Here is a 26,054-nt window from a genome sequence, read left to right on the forward strand (position 1 = left end):
GGTGGCTGCATTCGTTTTATTTTTCAGGCTAAGAAAATTTCAGTTGATCCTGGAATAATTTGAGTGTCCCTGTAATGGGCTCTGCACTGAGCTAACATCTCAAACAATTTTAGCAGATTTCTCAAACTATAGAACAGTTTGTTCCTATGCAGGAATTGGGGGGGATTGGTTTGTAGTACAAAAGTAGGAGAGCAGCCTAGGATGACAAAACTGTCCTCCATAGGTACAGTAGACTGAGTGGGCGAATGTCAGGAAAGGTCAGGAAATGTGCTAGTGGCAGGATCACCAGAATAAAATGTACAATGCAACGTATATTTATTAAAAATAAATGTATTTTAAATGCAATAGGTACAGTATAAGTAACTGAATGTGACTTGGTATGAGCCTCCTTTACTTCCCTGTGCAGTAGAACAGGAGAGAGACATTGTCACCCTATTCTGCTCTCCTACAAACCCCATCCTCTTCTCATCACAATTATAGAGGGAAGGAGACATTCGTGATTCACAGACAATAGCTGGAAAAGTTGATATACTATACGAGAGACCAGTTCATTTCACAGAAGGTAACAAGGGCATTGGAATTCTGACAGGATCAACAGATATTGTTTTGTATTTGCAGAAAAAGTACTTAAAAAAGATAACTAATGGAATCATCACATCCAAAAACTGATAAACAACAATACAATGCGTGTTTGTTCTATGGCTTAGATTATTTAAAGGAGAAGGGCCAAAGCACTTAGTTCTGCACTCCTGTAACCTGTATTCAGCCGACAGCAGGCTAAAGTCTGCTGTTGGCTGATGTCACTCAGCTGGTCCAAACTCTGGAGGGATCCTGACAGTAATGTCGGGATCTACCCAGACACCTGACTGGCAGTTGGCTCAGCTTCTCAAAGCTTGACCTAGCCACTCCCAGCCCCTCCACAGTGAGTGCTGGAGGGACAGAGCAGAGAGCCGATGACTGACAGTCACCGCTTTCTGAAAACTGAGAACAGAGCAATCACCTATCTTTGATTGCTCTGTTCTCGGCTTAGAGGCGGCAGGAGACAGAGCCATCAAGGCGAGTATGATTGTTCGTTTTTTGGAAATCTCACACTTCTCTTGTAAAGCGGTAGGGGCAGAGCAGAGATCAGATAACTGACAGTCACCGGTCTCTGCAGACTGAGAACAGAGCAATCAGCTATCTTTGATTGCTCTGTTCTCAGTTTGGGGCGGCAGGAGACAGAGCCACCTACACGAGTATGATTGTTCATTTTTTGGAAATCCCACACTTCTTTTGTAAAGCGGTAGGGGAAGAGCAGAGAGCAGATAACTGACAGTCACTGGTCTCTGCAGACTGAGAACAGAGCAATCAGCTATCTCTGATTGCTCTGTTCTCAGCTTAGAGGCGGTAGGGGACAGAGCCACCTAGGCAAGTATGATTGTTTGTTTTTCGGAAATCCCACACTTCTCTTGTAAAGCTGTAGTAAACCACAATAAAAAAAAAAAAAAAAACAGTACAAAGGTAAAAGCATAATGTGCTTGTATGCATTGCATACTAACACATTATGAAGGACTTCCCTTGAAACGAAGCCCAGCAACGGAGCACCGTCATGGCTCCCTGGGGCTTCCATTTTCACCCGGTCTTCTTTCCCAGCTTGCGAGCTCTGTCCGGCTGACTGGGCGAGCCATGATGATGTCACTCCCGGGCCACAGCACAGTGCTCTGAAGGAACAGCACAGGTATGCCATTCCTTCAGAGTGCATGCCCGAATTTCAAAAAGGACTAATATCTCCTGAACGGTACACATTTAGGAGATATTAACTTTTCCTACAGGTAAGCTTTATTATAAGGTAAAATTATTCAAGAAGTTTACTACCACTTCCCATCCGGCCCATGTATATAAACGGCCAGACGGGAGCAGTCCAGGGTCGGGTGGCCATTTATAAACGTCCTCCCCACCTCCCTGCTTGTGCGCGTTCCCTGGGAGCACGCAGCACCGTGATCTGGTGCCCGCTGTGTCCGAACACCGATCGTTGTACGGGACTTCTGTGTGAGGTCCCGATCATGTGATCCCTGATTGGCCAATCAGTGATCACATGAATAGTAGTAAGCAAGATGTCACTTCTCACATCATTGCTTACTACGTGTGAAATCTGTGAATTATCACAGAGATCACATGGTACAAGGCTATTCACAGCAGCCTTGTACCATGTGACAAGCTGTGACCAATCACAGCTACACAGCCAGAGCGAAGGAGAAATGATTGCTTTTACAGCCTTTATGGGTGTAAAAGCAATCAGTGTAAAAAAACTAAAAATCTTCATCACCCCCCACAAGTAGTACAGTGACACTGTACTGCTAGGGTTACAGTATGCAAACAAATAAACAAAAAAAAATAAAAATGTAAAAAAAACATTTAGAAAAATTATACATTTTTTGTTATAATTTTACTTTATAATAATATAATATAATATATTATATATATATATATATATATATAATTTATACTAATTTGGGTTTTTTTTCTATTAAAAAGATAACTGAATAAATTTTAGCCAAGATTTATGAAGAAAGATTATTTATTTGCATATTTTATAAGAAAAACCCTTTTTTTTCTAAATTTTTGGACTTTTTCATTTATACAGCAAAAAAAAATAAAAAATCCCAGTGGTGAATAAATACCACCAAAATAAAGTTTTATCTGTCTCAAAAAAATGCATATGGGTACAGTGTTGCATGACCGCGCGATTGTCAAAGTGTGATAGTGCTGAAAGCTGAAAATTGGCCTGGTCAGGAAGGGGGTGAAAGTGTCCGGACTTGAAGTGGTTAAGTATTCTCTTTTCCTTATGGAAAAAAAAAAAGAAAAAATAGGAGCTTTTGTGTAGGTTTTTATACTCTCTTGACCATAAAACACTTATGTCTTGATAACCACAGTTTATCTTTGGAGACCTTTTCTCTAACTTTGCTATAGCTGAATGCACACCTCACGCAAGAGGCATATAGAGGTCAGGAGAAAATGCAGTTCCTGTTATTTCTTTTTTAATACACAAAGTTGATATGTTAGAGCTCACCATAACTGTACACTGCAACTGCCGATGGATATTCTATACAACAAATATGAAACCTTAGATTGGCCGGACAGAATGGATGACATCAGTCTCCAATGATATATCTGGAAAAGTGGAATGAGAAGTGCTGGGGATCCAGTTTTTATATTATTCATCACATTATAAGATTTTTGTACACAAAATATTTTGGATATACTGTGGTGCCAACCATGGGACTATAAATGTTAACATTTAGACATTGGGTCCGCTTTAGAGACAAACTAGTTTTACTAGTTAAATGGAACCATGATCAAAAATGACATAAATGATACAGTCTGCCACTTGCATTAGCAGAGCAGCTTTTGTTTTCCTGGGTTTCCTCTTTAACCACTTACCCTCCTGAGGATTTACCCCGCTTCCTGACCAGGCCATTTTTTGCGTTATGGCACTGCGTTACTTTAACTGACAATTGTGCGGTCATGCAACGCTGCACCCAAATGAAATTTAAGTCTTTTTTTTCCCCCACGAAAAAATTTGGTGGTATTTGATTGCCTGTGCGGTTTTTATTGTTTTGCGCTATAAAAAAAAAGACTGACAAGTTAGAGAGCAAAACATGTTTAGTAAAAAAATTAAAAAAATCAAATTTCATCGTAAATTTAGGCCAAAATGTATTCTGCTTTGGTAAAAAACAATCCTAATACGTGTAAATGAATTGTTTACGTGAAGGTTATACTGTTTACAAATGGTGGTATAGATACTGGGATTTTTTTTTGCCTTTTACTAGTAATGGCAGTGATCAGCGACTTATAGAGGGACTGCGGCGGGCATTCTGACACTGGGGGGAACAGACTTGGTGTCACAGACATCCCCAGTGACACCAATACAGTGATCAGTGCTAAAAAAAAAAAAAAAGCACTGACACTGTACTAATGGCACTGGGCAGGAAGGGGTTAACATGAGGGGGCAATCAAAGGGTCAACTGTGTGCTGTTTTACTAAGTGCTGTGTCTATGTGCTTCACTGTAAGCACACTGCTTTGCATGGCTGTGCTGTGCAAAGTAGTGTGCAGGAGCTGACAGGGAGAGCTGTTTTGTTTACAAACAGTCCCCCATCCCCCCTTCGGAGATGCTCGGAAATCACCCGGTGATTGATAGCTGTGGCCATGAATGGCAGCACGCGTAGGGCGTGCGTGCGTGCATCCCCTACCTGGAAATGCAAAATCACATATATATATATATATATATATATATATATATATATATATATACACACACATGATTTTGCGCACCCGTGCTAGTGTTTCTGCTATAGGGCGGTTGGGAAGTAATAACAAAGCTTTATTACCTGATGATCCTGTTTACCTGTTGATTCATGAATTCTCCGCTTCCTATAAAAGTCAAGTCTCCAGCAGATGTGGTATTTACACTTCTTCAATGATATAAACCAAATAACACTACATACAACAGGTCACCCATTATTCATATTGCTTCACTCTTTTAATTACTAAAGAATAAGTGATTTAATAAATTCAACTGTGTTCACCCTCACCCTGTTGAAGGCCATACCAATTAATTGCAATCTCAGATATTTAAAATCTCCAAAGAAAAAAAAAAATCTTAATACAAATACACAAATTATGTGACAGCACTTCAATCCATTAAAAAAAAACTAGACTAATTTATGAGTCTCCATAATATTTTGGTAACAGTTGTAAAAAGTTACTTGTCTTATGCAGCAGTTATCTTTTTATTTGAGCCAGGTATGATTCATAAGTCTTCAGACAACTATAAAGATTTATCAGATTTAAAAGAATTGCTTCTCTTGCACTAAATATCTTTATTTGAACCAAGTTTACACTCAAAGTTATCTTGCACTTTAAAAAAAACAAACAAAAAAGAAAACAATTTGTGCTGTAACTTTTAAATAATTGATAAATGAAGTTAGGCTTTAATTTGTCTCTTACTTACAAGTCCATATAGGAATTTCTATGTAGATCATGTGACAAAATCTGGTTTAGTATCAGCAATTTACTCTATGCTAATAACATCTTCTTCTAAACAACTATATGCTAAAATGGGAACACTACCTGAAAGTGGACGTTGAGGATTGGCACAAATTAGCAGGAAATGCCTCCAGGACATACATTAATACCTCACTCATAGATGCAAACTACAAAAGTGTCACTTCGATGGTATATAGTCCCAATGAAATTGGCCTCTTACATCCCAGTGGCCTCGTCATGCTGCTTTAAAAGCTATTCCCAAGATGGTTCGTTCCTCCATATTTGGTGGGAATGTCCAAAAGTCTGTAGATTCTGGTCTACAATTACCTGTACTCATTAACGGGCATGGATCTTAAAAAGAACCTACAACAGGCTTTATTGGGATGCCCAACTTTAGAGGGTCCGTGGTACGTGAGCAGGCTGTCTTTCATCTTTTTTGCAGCCCGCATCGCAATAGCTAAGTCGTGGAACTCCCCCACGATATCATTTGACCTGATTAGGACCAAGCTTCCTGGATAACAATAAATGAGAAACTCTCAGCCATCTTCAATGATAAAATTCCAGTTTGAAAAGACTTGGGAACCCTGGATCAACTACCTGGTTTAGAGCATTGTCATCGCACTGAGCACCCTACCTACTCTTTTCTTCTTTTGACTGTGATGTTTAGCACCCCAGACTAATTTTTTGGAAAATGCTCTTTTGAGTCTAGGAATTCCTAAGATTTGGGGGGAGATGTAAAAGCTCCTTCACGGGCCTTTTATGGTTTTGTATGTCATTATTGGCTTATTAAGTTTGACAACGACTATAGTCACCATTTTTATCTGTTTAATGCGTATTATGTGAAATCTGCCAATAAACTTCATTGGAAATGAAAAGTCCGTACAAAATTACATATTCATCGCAGACTACTCTGTCCACAGGGTGACAACACTGCTGTGCAATTTTCCTACAGAACAAACCATGTTGTCACTCTCTTATAGGCAAAAAGCAAAATAAAAAATCTACTGGCTATATTAACAGGTAATACACGGTTCTGCCACTGGCAAAAGGGGAGGGGGGTTCACAAAAAAACAAACTGTTGTGTTAATAGTAATATACATTGTCATTTTTTTAATTTCACCCATAGTTATAATTCAAGGTTCAATGTCAGCTAGGGCCACAACTGTGCGATGGTGCCCCACTGCAAAAACATTAAAGTGCTGTTATTTTTCTAATTTTTTTTGCAATTCCACTAGTGATACAGGGGATTAATTGCTTTCATAGTATTCATATAAAGGTTCCCATACTGTATATACATTCATCTTATCCAACAGTAAGTGCTAAATGCTATTGCTACTTGCATGATTCACTGTGTAGTCAGAGTATAGTTACACGCTTGATGACAGCCAACACTTAGAATAGTCCGTCATTTTATTAATGAGAAACAAGTGATTTTGGTAGTCAAAAATAAATGTTGCTATTGAATACCATTGTACAAAAAAATCAGTCTTCTGGAATTCATGGGTTACTAAATCGCTTGGTTGGAGTAAATAGTTTTAGAGAAGGTTTAAATCCCGAGCTGGAGGAACACAAAGAAAACTCTAGAAGACTTGCCTACGCCAGCCCATACATATTTCATTTTCGTTCAACCAGTGGGTTGAACAAAAAAAAAACAATATGATTCTCCGATTGACACATTCTATGTGGTTGGGGGAATCCTTCCCGCTGTGGTATTGTATTCTGAGAGTGGAGAGACTTCTCCATTGTCAGAAAACAATGATCAGTGTTGCTGCAACACTGATCATTTAGGAAAAAACAGATAGGCTGGTTGTACAGTTAATTCCATAGACAGTCTTGTGTACAACCAGTCTGCCCATACATGAGTCAAAATTCAGCCAGTTCAGCAGGGCTGGCTTAAAATGTAAAGCCGATTCCTCATTGTGGGTACCCAAGTTTGATATGGACCTGTGCACATAGCCTTTATTTCAGAACAATTTTTATCTCTATACAGGTCAATGGTAAAAGCAGCGCAGAAGATGGTCAACTGTATGACCTACGCACACCTTTGAAGAAACTTAGATGGAACTCTGAAGTATTGCAAACTGATCTCAACTGCAAGCTGAATGCACCCAAAAGCACCTACACAAGCCCTAAGAGTGTTGTGGAGCTAGCCGGACTCTTTGTTAGTACTTGTCATTCAACTTTAAATGCATGAAGAATACTCAAGATATGTCATCGTAACCAGGACATTTAATTTCATCCACTCATATGCAAGATAAGAGCTACATGCAGAACTTCAGCTTTCATAAGACAAAAGGTACATTTTGTATTGAAAACTTTATTTATAATAAAAATAGCATTCACAGACTTGCTTGTCTAGCTACATACATGGTGTATTGCCCCATGTCAGGAAGCCTGTACTTGCAAAGTCAACAATCACCTTCAATCAAATCAAAGTCATAACTCCCATAGGTTTAAATAAAGCAGTGTTATGAACAGTGTCGGATAGATCTATGCATAGTGTTTCAAAACAAAGATTGGCCCACAAACCTCTTTTTCTTCAAGACAAAAAGAAAACCAAAAATTAAATAACACCATGGACTGGGTACAAGATATGACCATTGAAGAATGTATACAAGTGCTTTATACTTGACAAGCAGGTCCACAAATGCCGTAATCTAGTCCCAATCTTGAGGCAACGAACACTTCCAAGTCACTGCGATGGCATCTGATTCCCAAAAAAGAAAACACCTTTACATACCTGATTCAGTTTACATTAAAATATATTCCTGATTCATAATTTTTTCTTCATTCTCAGAAATATAAACACATCACATTCCTCTCATGATTTTTTTCAGCATAAAGTATCTTTTATACAAGGAAAAAAAAGCTTTTTTTGTTATTTCAACAGGCTTGAATAATTACAGTTTCACCTCTGTACACACAATGATTGGCCATTATTTTGTACAGTACCATAGCAACAACAGTGATAGACTTGCAACGCTCATTCACGTCAGTATGTTTTTTTTCTTTTTTTTTTTAATGTACAAATGCACTGTAAGTGTGGCATGTTTGGAAAAGTGGCAGATATTTCGGCTCAGCTAGGCAGTGAAGCAGTATGTTAAGACTGAAAATATGCAGTGGTTGTGACACCATCCGCTGTTAGGTAATTAAATATATATATATATGAGACCTGCATGCCCCAACATCTTCCACTGGAGCACCATGGTTCACCTATATTGACCATAACATTAAAATAGGGGCTAGCAGACTATTGTAGATCAGTGATTCCCACCAGGAATGCATGAGATTACCTATGTTATTAGACCAAGTGGATGTTGATCTTGGCATCCTCTGATCACAGGACCAACATTTAAAGCTATTCTATATTATGTAAGTATCTAAAATAAAAACAGTTTATTAAAGGCTCTTATTTAGTTAAAATTTCTTGTAGGGGTGCCACAATGGCAAACGGGCAACCTTTTGAAGTCCTTGGAATTTGCTGAATTTTTAAAATTATTAAAATATTCTTAAGAGTTGATATTTTTAGAATATTTCATTTAGGTCACCAACACTTGGTTTTTTGGAACACAGCAAAATGGTTGCCTTACTAGTAGTAATTAAAATACAAACGTTTTTTGTGCTTTTCCCGCAAGGTTCAAAAATTCTGATTTTTATACCTACATAACAGATTTTTGTTTTTTGGGACCTTTGTGCAGTGTCCATGGAAGACTATTCAATATAATCACCATCTCTGACCTTGTTTATGGTCAGTGGCTGTAAAGTGCAGAACAGACATGTAGGTCACTTTTGGAACTTGGTCTGTGCTGTGAGTTAATAAACAAAGGGGGATCACTGCTCTCACTCAACAGACTGCTAGCCTCTAAAATATTATGCAATAAGCTAGGTTTAACACTCTGGGGTCTCCGTTACCACTGCCAAGTACTTTCAACTGGTGTCTTAACCCATCTACTGCAGGCCCACCTAGCAAATTATAATGCAGTAAAATAACTCGCTTTTATGAAGTGTGCTTGTATATCTCCTTCATTGAAATAGTAGTCTTGAATATCCTCCATTAGATCAGTTAGACTGACACATAATTCTTCACAATTGTTTCCGCATTTCATTATTTCTTCCCACCGACCTATAGAATTCTAAATACATTGGTTGTCATTTCAGATAACAGTCAGAAAAAGAAATTTGATGATGAAGCCTAGCCAAAAATGAGAAAAAAAAATCTTACAGTTTACTGTCCAGTGCCATGAACATGTTCTACAGATGTCAAAATAAAAGTTCAAAAGTGAACAAAGTCAATAAAATACCTCCTTTTGAGAGCATGTTATATCCCTTAGGGGTTTACATTTGGCAAATAACTTAAAAAAAGATACATCAAAAATACTTTCTTTAATATACATCAGGCACAACACTCTGTAGTAAGGTTTCATCTGCATAAAACATTTCCATGGTAGTACAGGGTCATTACGTGTTGGGTGCTAAGTAAGACACTATAAAGAATTTTTGTTCTCAAAGCCTCCCAATGGAAAGGCTGGAATGTTACATCAGATTGATCAGATACTGAGGTCTGTGCTACATTCCTTATAGGCTCTCCTCCGTTGATCTGGGGGATGTCTAGCATTTCTCATAGTATCAGACTTCAGACTATGATCATCCCGGTCTCGATTGCTGGATTTTTGATCTCTGCTTCGTCTGTCTGGAGATCTTTCCCTCCTCCTTTCTTGAGACCTTTCTCTCCTTCTTTCGGGGGAACGATCCCGCCTTCTGTCAGGAGATCTTTCCCTTCTTCTGTCAGATGACTTTGCTCTTCTTCGTTCAGGAGAGCTCTCTCTTCTTCGGTCCGGTGATCTTCTTTGATCCATAAAGCGATCCAGTGACTTTCGTCTACGGGTGGGTGACCCATCTCTTTTTCGTACAGGTGACCTTTCCCTAGTTCTTTGAGAAGAACTGTCTCTTCTTCTCTCATGACGTTCTTTTTCTTTCCTTTCGAAAGTGTCTTCAGCACTCCTTGTCCCTTCAGTTCTCTTTTCAGGAGACATTTTTTTCTGTCCATTGACTGCCATTCTTTCTCCTTGCCTTGGCCGCCTGGCCTCTGGAGACCTTTCCCTTCGGCCACTCTGTACAGAATAATTTTTAGAGGACCCATTCCAAGTGTGATGGTCATTATGTTGTCTATTGTAGTCCCTGCTTCCCTTAGGGTCTTTGAAGTGAGTCCGTTTTTCCTCATGCTGTAATGACTTGTGAGTATTTGGTGGGTAACTGAACTCCAATGGCATGGGATGTCTCTCTGATGGCATAGTGTTCATTTTCGAAAGATTTTGTGAGCTGGCTGTGGGGCTGTTCCTGTCACTGCTGGCTTCTGGAGAGAAAAAATAAAATTAGTTTTGTGCATTCGTGTACTAAAAAAAAAAAACAAAAAAAAAAAAAAAACTTTATCCCTTTAGTTAGTGTATGCAACACACATTTGTTAATGCAGTCAGCAGAAGTATTAACTGAAGCCTGTTAAATTTATTGACAAATGTATTTACTGAATGCCTTCATTAGTGTTTGCTGGTTTTTAAATCTACCTTTTATTGCCAATTTAAGAGTTCCAAGTGCCCTAAAAGTTGTAACAGTGATGCTGATGTTTCTGGTAGAGGGAAAGTGGCATATTCACATATTTGTCATTGTACTTATGGGATTATTGTCTGGATCACTTACTGCATCACGATAAAGAGTAGGCTTTTGGTGGTGAATTCCATTCTTGAGGAAATAAGTAGATCCTAGAGATGGATAGTTTGTAGAATAAAATGATCATGTTTACATCTAGCAGTGAACCAATTTTTCCTTAAAGAGAACCAGTCACCAATAGGCTTCTGTAATACTCTGACTCCTTGCTCTTGAATTATTGTACTGATGAAATCTTAGTTCTCAGGGGTCAGATGAGTTTGATATTTCACTTGTATTCTCTCCCTGTCAGAGCAGAAGTGCCAAACGAGGCTTAAGACTGCAATATTAGTATAATAAAGTGACTGTTACTTGAAAACAAAAAAGACAATAAAAAGACTCTTTATATTTAACTTTCTGCTGTGAGGAGAATCTTCCAGATGTGTTATATGCCTGGTCCCTTAGTGTGTGCTGTGGTTTCATTCCAACAGCATTTATTCTACCACTGTGTCCTGTAGTGATGTAGAGGTTGGCAGATGGAACAGCAGCACGTAGTGGGGAAAGTAGGAATCAGATGCTGATGATTACCTGGGAAGCTGTAGACCTTAAAGTGGGAGTAAACTCCCTTGGTTGACTTTTACCTATAGGTAAGCCAATAATAAGGCTTACCTATAGGTACAGTAAATATCTCCTAAACGTGTACCGTTCAGGAGATGTTTACTAAAGAAGCAGCTGGTGATGTCACCAGCACGTGCGCTTCAAAAGGAACGGCATACCGTGCCGTTCCTTCAGAGCCCTGTGCCATAAACAGTGACTCCAGCTCGCATGTGTGAAAGTGACGTCATCATCGTTCGGCCATTCAAAACGCCGTAGTCCACGATCCCAGAAGGAAATCGGGTGAAGATAGAAGTGGCCTACAGCGGTGACAGCATACTGCTGAGGAGCTTTGTTTTCAGGTAAGTCTGTCATAATGTGCTAGTATTCGGTGCATACTAGCACATTATGATTTAAACTGCCTGGGGGCCAATTTTTTTTTTGTTGTTGCTGTGGTGTACTACTACTTTAAAGAGAGTGAAGTGAGGCCTTGCCACCTACTGGAAAGGTAAATATTAAGAGTCTTCTTTTCTAGGCTGTTTTTTTCAGATTTTTTTTTCAAGCAACAAAGTTACTTTATGAGTGGATATTCAGATCCCTGCATATGTTCATTCATGACTGGTTCATTTTACAGCTTTCAGTAGTGTACCAGCTTATACTTGCCAATAAAATATATCAGGTTAAAATCCCATGAAACTGTTCTAGTATGATTTAACCTAACTATTCCCCAATTTATCGGTTTTCTGTTGAAGTTTCATTCACTTGACCTCAGGACCATTTTTATTTTGATGACCTAAAAAATATTCCAATACACTTTAGCCTAGATCAAGACACAATACTGTCAATATCATGCAAGTTTAGGGTAAAACATAGCATGCTTTACCTATATCTACATAGTAAAAACTGTACTGTTACTTTTTGCTCACCTAAAGGCTTGCTCTATCTATGAAGACATAAAAACAAGGCTAAATTCACACTCCACTTTGTCAAGCCACAAAACTGGTAAGACTGCATCTTGTAGACTGGCCACCATGCTTGGTCACATACGTTTTTCATAAAAACTTGCCAGACATTAAGCTTGCAAGCAAACTTTTTGGAGTATGGTTGCAATGGATTCACAGGGCTTGCATCAGAAACATCCAGTATTGTACTTACATGTGCAGATCAGAGAAATGCGGTGTGTTCATGAGTTACTGGACAAGTAGAAAGTTTAGCAAAGCACAAGCAATGGGTAATTATTAGGCCACAGCACAGAAACACCTAGGATTTACTTAGCTACAAACCGTAGTTTGATTTTGGCCCATTAGGTAGATGCAAGGCTCTCCGAGCTTGTCATTTCTCATACATGCAGCGATATTAGGAGGTATCATCGCTGAGGAAGGTATAGCCCCGCACCAAGACAAGTGAAGAAAAGAGAAGGAAAGAGAAAAAGTAGAAGATTTAGAAACCCTATGAATCGAAAGAGGAAAGGAGAAACAGATTTATTGAATCTTCATAATTCATAGGATGGTTTATTTTTAGTTCCGACCAAGTTGGCTAGGTGACATCCAAATAAGGCTGTGAAAATTGCGAGTTCTATTGTGACATTAGGCATCTAGAATGTGATTTCTTTTCTTTTTTTTTTTTTTTACAGACAAGACTATAATAAATATATTTAAAAAAAAAAAAATCAAAAAACGGGGAAACAGATTAACAGGTTGCCAGAAAAAAAATTAACATTTACATTCAACGAAAAAAAAAAAAAAGTGTAGATATATACAAGTCCACAGCAGACCACAACATTAAAATTAAATTACAAAAAGAAAAAAAAACAAAAGAAAAATACAGCCTCACTATGAAGCATGTTCCATTTAAGAGGTATTACGCTGGAACTTCACATTTGTTATAATGGGGAGCATGAAACAAATGACCCCCTGTAATGGTTTATACCTGTACAGCTTTTAGCAGCAAAACTTTCAAAGTCTCTGCATTATATTATTTTTAAAACAAATAAATTAGTAAAGCAAAAAGTTTGCTGAAAAGTCAATTGGCTTCCCATCTGTCTTAGTTAGGGGTGCAACAGCCATGTATTGAGGCTAACCCCCTCAGGAACAAGACAGTTTATACAATGGGTACTTAACAATACAGTGCATCTTTAACGAGAAACCATTAAAATAATGGACAATAAAAATATATACATAAAATAGTTGCATACAGCAAAATATTTCTGAACAATTCATTGGGATACTATTTTTTGATGAGGGTGAAGTTGTGACTGATGTTGAGGACCTTGCACAATCATCATTATGCTTCTTAGTCTATGTAAATGTATAGAATGACAAAAAAAAAACCACTGCAATAGTTTTCTAAGTAATATGAGATACAGTTGGCAACAGTTCTATTAAAGGGGAAGTATCATGATTTCTATACAAGATGATGTATTATACTGCCAAGCTAACAAACATCTGCCAGGAAAAAAATATCTAAATTTGTAATTTTCAATATCACATAGCCTTGACTGCTATGGTTTGTTTTCTAATAAATCTCTCAAATTCAGTCAGCAGAAGCCAAAACCCCTTCATGACAGGAGAAAGTTTTCTTTTTTTACACTAACCCCACCCCCCCGGTGCCAAAAAAAACAAAAACACCTCAGATGACAGTGATCATTGTCAACTGATAATTGTTCACTGGATGGCAATGTGTTTAGAGCCTGGTCCCCTTACAAAAACCTTAACTGTCAATAAAATTAGCTATTTTTGTACTATTGCCATTTTTTTAAAATAATCAGGCACCATGCCTGTTGCAGGATCAGGCCATTATTTATTCCAATGAACTATGGGTACCAAATTTTGAGTATTCTTGGTTGAGGGATCAGTTGGCTTAATGTTACTGTTCCCCTGAGATAAGGCACCTAACCTTATCTTGTCTGCAAAATATCTAAACATTGGGTGATGCACACGTGCATTAAAAAGGTTTATTCAGTCAAGAATTAGTATGCAGACACCATCTTATTCCTGCGGCTACCTCTACCATCAAGTGAATACTTGGAGTACAATAATACTATACCTAGAATAAAAGGGGATGTAGAGATAGTGTTCAATATGTTTAGTGATTAAGAAATATTCCTGATTTCGAAAATGGCTTGCAATCATAAGCTGTTCTAAACAATATCAACTTATTAGAAAATGTTATTACCAGTGGATCCAAATCCTTCACTCCCCTATGGAGAAGAGTATATGATCCAAACTATGACAAGTGTGCACCACTGTCAGAAATATATAACTTGGCAGATAAGGGCGCTAATGTGAAGATGTATGCATGTATTTCCCCACTCATCTTTCCAGGGATTTATGTTTCCATCTAAGGCCAGCACTCAGATCACCTACATTTATCACATCCACCAAATACACCCCAATCGTTAGTCAGGAAAAAACTTTTATAATCCACTCTTCACTGACCCGCTGGACCACTAGAATAAATTTGCATATTTGGGTCAAGGTTTAGGCCTTGGATCAGAGGTGGACATAACATTTGTGCCACTGCACATAGGCCCTCTGGGACATATGGGCCTACCTATACTAGAAGTGGTTGAGACAAGTGCTGGGTTCCCTCCTGCCATGTTGACATTGCTTACATATTGAAAAGCTTGATGCATTTGTTATGATGCCTAGCCCAAACCTTTCCCCTGTTTTATTAGGTGGTAAGCACCTCCTGAATTCCCTGCTATACCAGCACTGAGACACGGATAATTGTTCTACCATTTTCTCAATATCTGAACTGGAAGCGATTCAGCTGTTTACTGTCTGAGTCCAATTTGCATTTTATCAACCATGAGAGAGTTCTGAGTATCACATAGAGAACTCATCATCTCCATCAATTTATCTTTCCATCAAAGTGTTTGTATTTGTGATGTAGTTGAATGGGGGAACCCAAAGAATTATTCTTGCACAATGCCCTTCAATGACTTTGGCTGTCGCTGGCCCTAATGTCCTATGCTGTGCTTTGCCAGAAAACGACAATGAAACGTACCATCTAATAGTAAGTTGTTAGGCCAAGGGTGTAGGAAGACAAAAATGTTTCTAAAGTACCATTTCCCCAATGGCATTTTTTTCTGGGATGCCTAGAGCAAATCAAAATGACACTAAACAGGTAAAAAAACTGTTCAAAGTGTTCCCTGATTTGTTCACCCTAAACATTACTCCCAATTAAGACACAAAAAAAGAATATTGTATTATATTAGCCAGCAGCATAGTAAATAACTTGGATAGGTTAAAAAAACAAAAAGGTTTTTACAAATTTTTTTTTTAGTATTTTGCAAGCTCCTGGAGAATTAATGGCCCTTTGTCACATCGGTTTACAAAATTTGTACATACTCTCAAAGAGCACTAGTACTCCAAAAGCTTGCAATGTAAAAACATTTTTGGTAGCATTTAAATGATGTTTTTGGCAGTATTTTCTCCTTTTGAAAAGTATTTATCATTATCAATATGATAGAATACAAAGCAGATAATTCCCCTTTAAAGCAAACCGCACCTGGTGATATCAAATACAAGTCTAGTGTTGAATAGAGCCATAAAGTGCTGCAACATACCTTACTCCTCCCCACAGTGTACTTCCACAGCTCCCGAATATCCTATGCAAACACTGACTTCAAGAAAGTCTGTATTTGAATAGGATTTTTCTGGAGCTTAGTGTTTGCCAATTAGTTGTTTGGGACATGGAATGTTCCCCAGAGCTGGAAAAGTTTGGGTTTTTGGGATGACTCCAGCAGCACTTTGCAGGGGTGAACTAAAAAAATGCCTTATATCCAACACTACCTGCACTGTATCTTCAGCACAAGTTCACTTTAAAGTGACTCTATCACTACTGAATAGAAAGTTTTTAAAAAAATCTTCCATGCAAAAAGAAGGGTTAGGTCTTACCCCTTTTTATACTGCTGTCTTCAAGTGCTACACTCATTGACAAATCTTCTGATCCTATTCTACACTCTGCGGTTTCTTCCGCTGGTCCCTACATCACTAGAGCACATAGTGGTAACATAGGGGCCAGCAGAAGCCAACACTCGGCACAGCAGAGGACCAAGAATCCACCAAACCTAGAAGTATGCCCACTGCAAAAGCCGGTGGGCAGCAAGAGGGGTAGGTATTAACCCTTATCTTTGTAGGGAGACCTTTTTATAAACTTAGTTTAGTTAGCAACAGAGGTGCATTAAGCAAAGACTATCTTCAGCATAGATTCTCAATTTTTTATAATGCAGTGTAATAAAAGTTTGGATTGAAGTAAAAATGTTCTCTACTTGGGTCAATACAAAGCAAGGAAAGGGTGTATCAAAGACCTGGCTATTCATAGACATAAAGGTACAATTAAAATGGATCTGTAGAAATGACGTTTTTCAGCTGTATTCTGTGGAGCAAAGGTTTGCATGTCTTTGCTTCCATCTTCATGTAATCAAATGAACACACATGACAACTGTGTCTGCAAGAATTATCAAGTTATGATCTGGCATTGTCATGTATTTTTCAAATAAACAACATTCTCAGTAAGACCTTCATTGTTTCTGGAGCAATCTTGAGAACAGACACATGTCTACTACATATTTTCAGCTATGAATAGCCTTAAGTCTTGTAGAACTCCCAATAATCTACTCATTGATTTGCAAATGGCCCAGTTATGTTATGGCAAAGTATAAAATGGTGACAAAAACTTAAAAAAACAAATTGGGGGAGGATAAAAATGGCTTCAGAACTGTTTATAGAAACTTCAAAGACCTTTGGTTGGGACATGCCCTATACATAAACATATAGGAGCCATCAGCAATTAAATAGGAATATTTTACAATATACTGAATTTAGCACAGTATTTGCTAGAACATACTCTCGCATAAAATAGAATTATGTTTAGAATATTCAGTTCCCTGATAACATATATATCTCCATACTCTTTAAATAAATTTCCTTTTCATTTAGGCTTTGACAAATAAAATCTGTTTTTTTTTTTTTCTGGTTAAAACGATGCTGAAACAAGCAGGAATCAACAATTCACAAACGTTATGTTTGCAGTGCAGGCAAATTAGGAAGAATTCATAAAGTGTGTGATTTCCAGTAAGAATGACAATTTTCTTTTGTAAATGGTGGATTCCTTATTTGTTACAAAAGAAGGATCAGAACAGTTTGGCACAGTTCAATACAGTAGAGTTTTAACAAATAGACTTTTTTAAGTTCCTCCTTCACCAAAAAAGATGCTACGTTGCTTTTTTTTTTTTTTTTTTTTTTTTAAATCCTCATACTGAGCCCCAAAAGTCCACAGAAGCAAGCAGAGGTTGAGGAGAGCGGAAATTCAGTACAAGCGAAGCAATTAATCAGATTTCACAAGAGTTGGTAAGACACTGGTGATTTAAAGAAAAAAAATTTAAAGGAGAAAAAAGTATTTCCTGCTCCAGATTCTTGACAGAAAGAGATCATTCATGGAGTGATGGTAGGGAGCAAAGGAAGGTTTTCAGTGTTTGACCCACCATATTCCGGCACAGAACCATCTCCACGTTTCAGACTTAGACGCACTCGCCGACCGCCATTTTTAATCAGTTCAATTGCCCGAGTGTGCTTCATGTTCTTTGTGGTCTCTCCGTTGATTTCTAGAATCTCATCGCCGACCTGTGAGAAGCAATGCACAACCTATTATTTCATTTGTTACCAAAAAAAGAAAATACAAATAAAAAAAGGGAGAGTGTTGGTCACAGTCTCTTTACCACTGTAATAACACTGAGATTGCCATTGCATCAAGTATAAAAGCAAGACTGCTGCAAAAATAACCTTGGCCTTTATGGATTCCTGTCACTTTTCTCCTTGCCGTTGCACAATACCAGATGTCAGACTGATACATGAAACAAAATTTCTTTCTTGTTTTTTTTTTTACAGGGCTTGGATAGTATACTTTATCTGATTTTTCTGTATAGCATTAAAAGTGTATTAGAAATAGAAATGATTTAGGCAACTTTGTCACCAAAAAAACAAACAAATGCTGTCAGGTATAGAAAGCAGCAGCTTCCAAGGCCCACTGTTATGTCCAAATATCTGGCCATTCTCATGGGCAAAGTTCCAACATTTCCTGATGATGCTTGCCCACTTCTTCCCACCTTCCGAATATTCCTATTATAGTTGACACAAATGATTCTATTATACAAAGAATTCTTGTTATATCAATTAACCTCCCTAGCGGTCTGATTATGTCAATATTTCTGTGCTCAAAGCGGTACATTTTTTTGTATGGAAATATGTTGTTTTTTTTATTGTAGGCTGTAATTTTTAGGAATAACTCACTGAAATCTGTCTGAACAAGAGTCTATTAAACATCCCGGATATGATAAAACTTGAAACACAAAATCATAAATTATAATTTAATAAATAATCATAAAAAATAATAATATAATAATACATTTAATTCAATAATATAATCAAACCAAAAACACTGAAATTTGAAATACAGCACCAAGTTCGCACATCACTGAGCAAAGTCGCAAAATCGTTTTCAGTGTCTGATGACGAATTTCCCCACGAATCATTATCACTCAATTCTGCAAGTGGTTCTGATTTACGATCGCTGTTCTCTAGCCGGTCTAAAACAGCTTTTGACGTAAAGGGACGCTTTTTGGACGCCATGGACGTTTCTCAGTTTCCAGGCAGAAAGAACAGTAAAAATGCAGGCAGGGCACAGGACAAAGCACTCGGGACAAAATGTATGTGAAATGGTTTGATACAGTAATATTATACTTTGTGATTTTAGTGTATTTAGTGAATGTCACTTTTTAACATTTTTAAATTTCCCGCCGGCACATACGACATTCGCAGGGAACAGAACCTGGAAGACAGATGCCGGCATCAGCCGGAGGAGTTGGCCAGGGACGCTGCAAGGAAGACATCGCAGGAGCAAAGGACAAGGTAAGTGCAAGAGGGATCCCAGAGCAACGCTGCAGGGTAATCCCGAGTGTAGCCCGGGGTTACCGCTTCTGGTACTGAAAGTTAACTCCGAGCTACACTCGGGAATACCGCCAGGGAAGTTAAGTATTTACATTGTCCAAAGCAGAAAATTTGCTGTAAAACAATCTCCAAATGACCTCTGTAGGTTCAAGAATTGAAAAGAAATTAATTCTCAAATTTAACATCAGCTCTGCAACCCGTGCTGCCCTCTCCCCACAGTCATTCAGAAACTCAGCTCACCCTAATTCCCCCTTCCCAGCAGTGACTTTTAGCCTTACAGCCTTCTCATCTTCAATGTAAACTAAGAGTAAGAGCTCTGAAAAGTAGAACAGGGTGAGTTGAGCTGCTGAGCCACTACTGGAAGATGGGAGCAAGGTGAGCTGAGTTGCCGAATCACTGCAGGAAGGGAGGAGCAAGCTGAGCTGAGCTGCTGTGTCATTGCTGGAAGTGGGGAGCAGGCTGAGCTGCTGATTCATTGCTGGAAGTGGGGAACAGGGTGAGCCGAGCTGCTGAGTCATTGCTGGAAATAGGGAGCAGGGTGAGCTTAGCTGCTAAGTCATTGCTGAAAGTGGGGAGCAGGGTGAGCTGAGCTGCTGAGTCATTGCAGGAAGTGGGGTATGGGGTGAGCTGAGCTGCTGAGACATTGCTGGAAGTGGGGTACAAGGTGAGCTGAGCTGCTGAGTCATTGCTGCAAGTGGGGAGCAGGCTGAGCTGCTGAGTCACTGCTGGAAGTGGGGAGCAGAGTGAGCTGAGCTGCTGAGTCATTGCTGTAGGGTGGGGAGCAGGGTGAGCTGAGCTGCTGAGTCATTGCTGGAAGTGGGGTGCAGCGTGAGCTGAGCTGCTGAGTCATTGCTGGAACTGGGGAGTAGGGTGAGCTGAGATGCTGAGTCATTGCTGGAACTGGGGAGCAGGCTGAGCTGAGATGCTGACTCATTGCTGGAAGTAGGGAGCAGGGTGGGCTGAGCTGCTGAGTCATTGCTGGAAGTGAGAAGCAGGCTGAGCTGCTGAGTCATTGCTGGAAGTGAGAAGCAGGCTGAGCTGCTGAGTCATTGCTGGAAGTGGGGAGCAGGGTGAGCTGAGCTGCTGGGTCAATGCTGGAACTGAGGAGCAGGGTGAGCTGTGCTGCTGAGTCATTGCTGGAAGTGGGGAGCAGGGTGAGCTGACTTACTGAGTGAAGGATAATACAGAGAAGGGGGGATGATCTGAGAGAAAAATGTAAAGTACCTCAGTGCTATTAACCCGTTTTGATACATATTTACTGTTTGTTATAAATGTGAAAAATGAAAGCATATGACCACAGGAGAATTGAAAAAAAAAACCCTGATTGTTTAATACATCTACTTGAAGCAGAATGCATGTAACTTCTATAAAACAGAACAACCTAACAACAATTTGAAATACTAAAAACATAAGCAAGGTAATTCTTTTCTATTGACATAAAAATCTAATTAATACACCGGCTCCAGAGGAAGAAAGATCTCAGCTGTGCCGGTGTTGTCTTGTAGATGAAGTGCAGTAATTTCAAGTGCTGCTTTTAGCAGTTGCATTTGTCTCAAAGAGAATGACAATGAGAGTGATAAAGCGGGTTTGAAAGAAAGGACTTCCTTTCATCTAGATGGCATTATAAACCTGCACAACAATTGACAACTATTTTGTTATAATTATTAAACTACAGGATGCAGAAATTCCCCTAATATTCTGCCACCTCAGCTGAAAGAGAAATTAGCTATATGTGGAATTCGTTGTTCGAAGTCAACCGCTGGATTCTTTTATCTTCTGGAGATTTTAACGGAGGGATCTCACTGTCCACCTTGTTCCTCCTGCTACAACGCTGTGCCGCCGCCCCCCCCCCCCCCGTGCCAAATTCTTCAATATAATGAACTACAATTAAAAATCCTGCAGTAACCCTTTCATACTCGGGGACAGGCATTAGGAACAGGTAATGCCACTTTCCAGCATCTACTAAAATAATATAAAGGACAACTTCAACATTAGTTATCCTTTAAATATTACTCCCGCCCCACCCCCCAGTGCAGCCCTCCATCATGCAATCCTTCCACAAACATGGTCCCAGCCTGCTACTCTTCATACTGCACACGTATATCACAATGATACTTTAGTACTGAATCCCCATTGGCTTACTTTATCTGTTCCAGACTACAGATGAATCTCCCCCCACAGTAGTTTGAGTCTCTTGCTCTGCCCACAAGTCTATATTAAAAAAAAATTGTCACTCTCTAGGAACTAAAGTCTTCAATTATTTGCTTATTGTAAAATATATGCGGTGGTAATTGCCAGGAGCCAGAATATGGCTCAGACCCAGTGAAATCCCAGCACAATGTAAACAGCCATGATGTATTTAACAATTATACAAGCAATAAGATTGTATTGATGATAGGCAAAAGTGAAGATTTCATACATACCCTCATCTTCCCACATTTCTCTGCAGGCCCATCTTCTGCTAGACGTAAAACGTAAAGGTCCATGTTATACTCCCGTCCCCCTCGGAGGCTGAACCCAAAACCTTTCGCTCCTTTATCAAGCTCTACTGTATAAAATTCTGGCTCCTGTTGCTAGAGTAAAACAAACAAAAAAAATACATTGGTTACTAAGTAAACCCTTTGCTGACATTATTTGTGTTCCTGTTGCCCTGTGAGTGAAGTGCTAATTTTTTACATTCATTTGTAGCCTCAGCCTCTACTGTAGGAAACATCTGATCACAAAAAATCATTACAAAAAATACATGCAAATATCAATTTTACACCATTAAGGTCCAACCTATGATTGGAATTTAGCACAACCCAAGACATTTTGGCTCATAGGGAACTAATGAATAAGCTGCCTACACATATCAGATGGCAGTAGGATGTGCAGAGCTGCCCTGACCTCTGAAAGCTCTTTCATATACAACATTGGTTGAAGTTGCATGATTATGCCAGTATAAGGGGGGGGGGGTGGAGTTAGAAATCCCTGCCATCACCTTACACTAAATGGCTAGATGTTTATGGAGACCTGACCATCACACCTATGTGGACATCCCGCCAAATTACTGAGTTCAGGTGTTTCCAGTAATGGACCAGCATACAACCATAATTTAGACAACAGTACATTTCCAATTTAGTTGCAACAAACTGGTGGAAGTCATTTTCTGCTCCACCATGATCAGGAACCTAGCAAAAAGTCAGCCCCATATAGACATGGTTTGATGTTTTTGATGTGGGGGAACTTGAGAGTTCTGTACAAAGCCATTGCCTGCATGTAACCTATTCAACCCATGCATCATTAAACCCAGGAGAGGACCAGATCTGAATCGCAAAGCAATGAGTATGTGGAGGTCAGTACCAAGGAGAAGGAGAGTTATTAATTTAAAGTTTCAGCATAATAGGCAATGGATTGAAAACTATTAAGGCAGCAAACTGTCTTCTTGGCATTAGATGCCGAGAAGGCTTTTGATAGAGTACATTGGCAGTATCACAACTCTACTCTTTCAAATTTCGGTTTGATTGGCTATATCAAATCGGCTATCACAGAGTTATATACTGTGCTCTTCACACAAGTTTTTACATCCAATGCTTTGTCAGATCCCTTTCTCATACAGGACCAGGCAAGGATGTCCCCTCTCCCCTATTATCTTTTCTTTGGTGATGGAACCTCTAGCGACTTCAATCAGAGTGAACCCTTTGATTTCGGGTATACAAACAGCATATATTTCCCACAAAATTGGCATCATTCGCGGATGATGTCATACTTACCTTGATGGACCCATTGACCTCATTGACAGCAGTCTCCTCTACACTTAAAACATTTAGTAGCGTTTCATATTACAAACTCAACATTACTAAATCATGTGCACTCCCTATAAATATTCCAAAAGATCTTTTACAATGTCTTAAAAATAAATTTATGTACAGCTGGTCCACTACACATCTGGAGTATCTGGGCATTCGAGTGTCTTCCCCTTCTTGCAACATGTTCAAAGCTAATTATGAGAAACTATACCAGGTGATATTAACGGATCTATTAGCAATTTGTAAACATGAACTCTCGTGGTTGGGCAGATTAGTGGCCTTTAAGATGTTAGTTCTGCCTAAAATCTTATACTACTTTAGAACGATTCCGTTACTTATTCCTCATTCCTACATTAGTAAATTAGATATATCGTTAAAGAAATATATTTGGAAAGGGAATAAACCTAGAATCCTGTTTTCAGCACTCATTAGACATAAATCTAAGGGGGGGGGGGGGTAAATTTCCCTGTTGTATCTACCTATTACTACACTGCGTTGTTAGATCAACTTCAGCATTGGCTGATCCCTTCAGAGAAGCTATGAGTACAAATAGAGAGAAGCACAGTCCCAGCTGGGGATCTTCAGGCTCTACTGCTGGCGAAAGCTATTTCTACACAGTTAATTCATACCTGTCTTCCCTCCGTTTCTGCGACACTGAGTGCATGGGCAATAGGTTTATCTAAATCCACCCCATCTACCCCTAAGATTAAGCTAGACATACCATTAACAACCTATGAACATCTTATTCCCAATCTTACTGTAAAATCTTTGAGAGAAGCGGGCTACTCCAAGTTTACTGACATCCATGCTTCACAAGTGAGGAGCAGCATATACCCATTTTTTTTCAGATTCAAGCTTACCATGGAGTCAATTATAATTCGGAAGTGGAGGTGGATTCTAAGATTTGGCATATTTTATCGAATCCGTCTGGACTAAAAAGGGAATTTCATGGTTTTATAGATTCCTGCTGTATGATCATGATAGTTCAGTGATAGCAAGTGTAGAGAATTGGGAAAGGGATTTGGGGAGATCCTTTACTCAAGAAGAGTGGCAAGCAGCTTGGACTTGTAATTTCAGCCTTTCCAAGTGTACTAACCATTGGGAAAGCTCTCTTAAGATTTTATATCACAGTTACCTAACCCCATACAAACTTTCAAAAATATACCCCGACGCTTCACCTGCTTGTTTGGAGAGCTTGTGGAGACATTTGAAGCTTGCTGCATGTATTGTGGGAATTTGCAAGTATAAGGGAATTCTGGAGAGATGTTTTTGCATTGATCTCTAGGGAGTCTGGAGTACAAACAAATCCCAATCCTCATTTGGCACTATTAAATATTACATTGAATTTATTTTCTGTCCAATTTCGAACAATCATTGCCCATATCTTAATTGCTGCTAGGTTAACTATTACTAAAGCGTGGAAATCTTCTATATCTCTACCCATTTCAGAAGTGATTAATAGAGTATACTCCCACTACCTATATGAGAGATCCTATGCACTTTCGAATCATACTATAAGAGTATTTTAAATTAAACGGCAACGTTGGAACACTTTATTTAAGCTCTCCGACCTATAAGTGTGATGGAACCTTGTTGAATTCTGTTGGATTTGTTGATTTTCTCTTCTTTTTTCTTTCTTTTTCTGTACTTTTGTGGGGTTTTTTATTTTTATTCTAAGCTCCTATTTTTCTTTTGTTATAAGTTTGTTAAACTGTTTCCACAATGGATAAAAATTTTGATCCATATGTACCGTATGTGACATCTTGGCAAATGAAAGGTGCATTGATATATTCTGATGATAATCTAATGTAAATGCTGAATGTATTATGTATAACTTTGACAGACACGTGATGCTTTTATACCTACTGGTACAGTCAACCACTATTTTGTTATTGTCTTGCAAAATTTTATAAAAAAAAAAAAAAAAAAGAGTTGAAAGAAAATTATTAAGGCAGAATTAAGCCAGCCATAGATGGATTAAAATTTGGCAGGTTCAGCAAGGACCGGCCAAATTTCAATCCATCTACGGGCAGGTTGGCTGTACAGAGGTCAGTCTCCCAATTGACTTATATACAACCAGCCTGTTGGAAAATCTTCACCTGATCAGTGGCACTGGCTATAATCGATGGCGCAGATAAGCGTATGCTGATGGTGTGGAAGTCACCCCGCTGTCAGAATACAATAGCTCCACAGGAGGGATTACCCCATCCAAATTGAAAGTGTGGATGGGGAAAATGATCAATTTTCTCTCATACAATCCACTGGTTGAACGAAAGAAAATGTATCAATGTACAGTCTGCCTTAGACTTTGAATAACACAGGTATTTCATTGGTAACAAGCATGTCTATGTCTGTTTAACTTGAAAAATGGTTCAGGTTTAGAATGATCCTGAGCCAGATACTGTATGGCAAGATATTCAAAGCTGAACTCTAGGCAGACATAAAATACACAAAATGAATGCAGCTATGCATTCAATACTACATAATTAAGCTTATTTTTTTTCTTCTTAAATTGAAGAAGTAATTGACCGAATATGACTTAATATCAGCCTCTTGCAATCCACTATACAGCAGGGCTCAGACTAGGAGAGATAAAGGCAGCAAAAGGAGCTAGTTAGCTGCACTTACTAGAAAGGGAGAACAGAGTGACAGACAGATGAGATTATCAGTGCGCTGCTTCTCCTTTCACTGTCCAGTCAGCGGCTGGAGGAGGGACAAGGCCTATATGCAATACTAAGTTGCAGCAAAGAAAGATCAGGGCTGTGAGGCAGAGCTCTGTAAATCTCAGAACTGAATGGACACAAATACAAATCCTTTGGCATTTAAAACCACCCACTTATATATGTTTTAACTGTGTATTTAGCTTTAACAAATGCAAAGAAAAAAGAAACAGATGTTTGTTACATTTGACAGTTTTCTAAAACATCAGAGAGGGTATTTTTCCACATTGCAATAAGCACAATATCTGCCACATCCCGTTTTGTTTGATGCTCGTTTAACTGAGTTACGGCCTTTTATCTCCTCACTTGAGCTATCACTTGGTTCGCACCGTGG

General features: G+C 38.8%; 1 protein-coding gene across 10 annotated transcripts in view; it reads right to left on the minus strand.

Annotated features, from left to right (window-relative positions):
* Positions 1-7,235: 7,235 nt before the first annotated feature.
* Positions 7,236-26,054, minus strand: part of MAGI1 (membrane associated guanylate kinase, WW and PDZ domain containing 1) — a 768,502-nt gene continuing 749,683 nt past the window's right edge. For 4 of the 10 annotated variants that reach the window (XM_089676006.1, XM_089676002.1, XM_089676004.1 and 1 more), the window contains 3 exons: positions 21,636-21,785; positions 17,751-17,889; positions 7,324-10,379 (listed from right to left, as the gene is read on the minus strand). In XM_089676006.1, the coding sequence (XP_089532132.1) occupies positions 9,574-10,379; positions 17,751-17,889; positions 21,636-21,785 (1,095 nt within the window). In that variant the 3' untranslated portion in view covers positions 7,324-9,573. Of the gene's footprint in view, positions 10,380-12,543; positions 12,633-17,750; positions 17,890-21,635; positions 21,786-26,054 lie in introns of all 10 variants that reach the window. The other 6 variants (XM_089676010.1, XM_089676007.1, XM_089676009.1 and 3 more) reach the window with 4 other exon arrangements.

Source organism: Staurois parvus, unplaced genomic scaffold, assembly GCF_062004578.1.
Source record: "Staurois parvus isolate SC_StPar_1 unplaced genomic scaffold, SC_StPar_1.0 ptg000162l, whole genome shotgun sequence".
NCBI lineage: Eukaryota > Metazoa > Chordata > Amphibia > Anura > Ranidae > Staurois > Staurois parvus.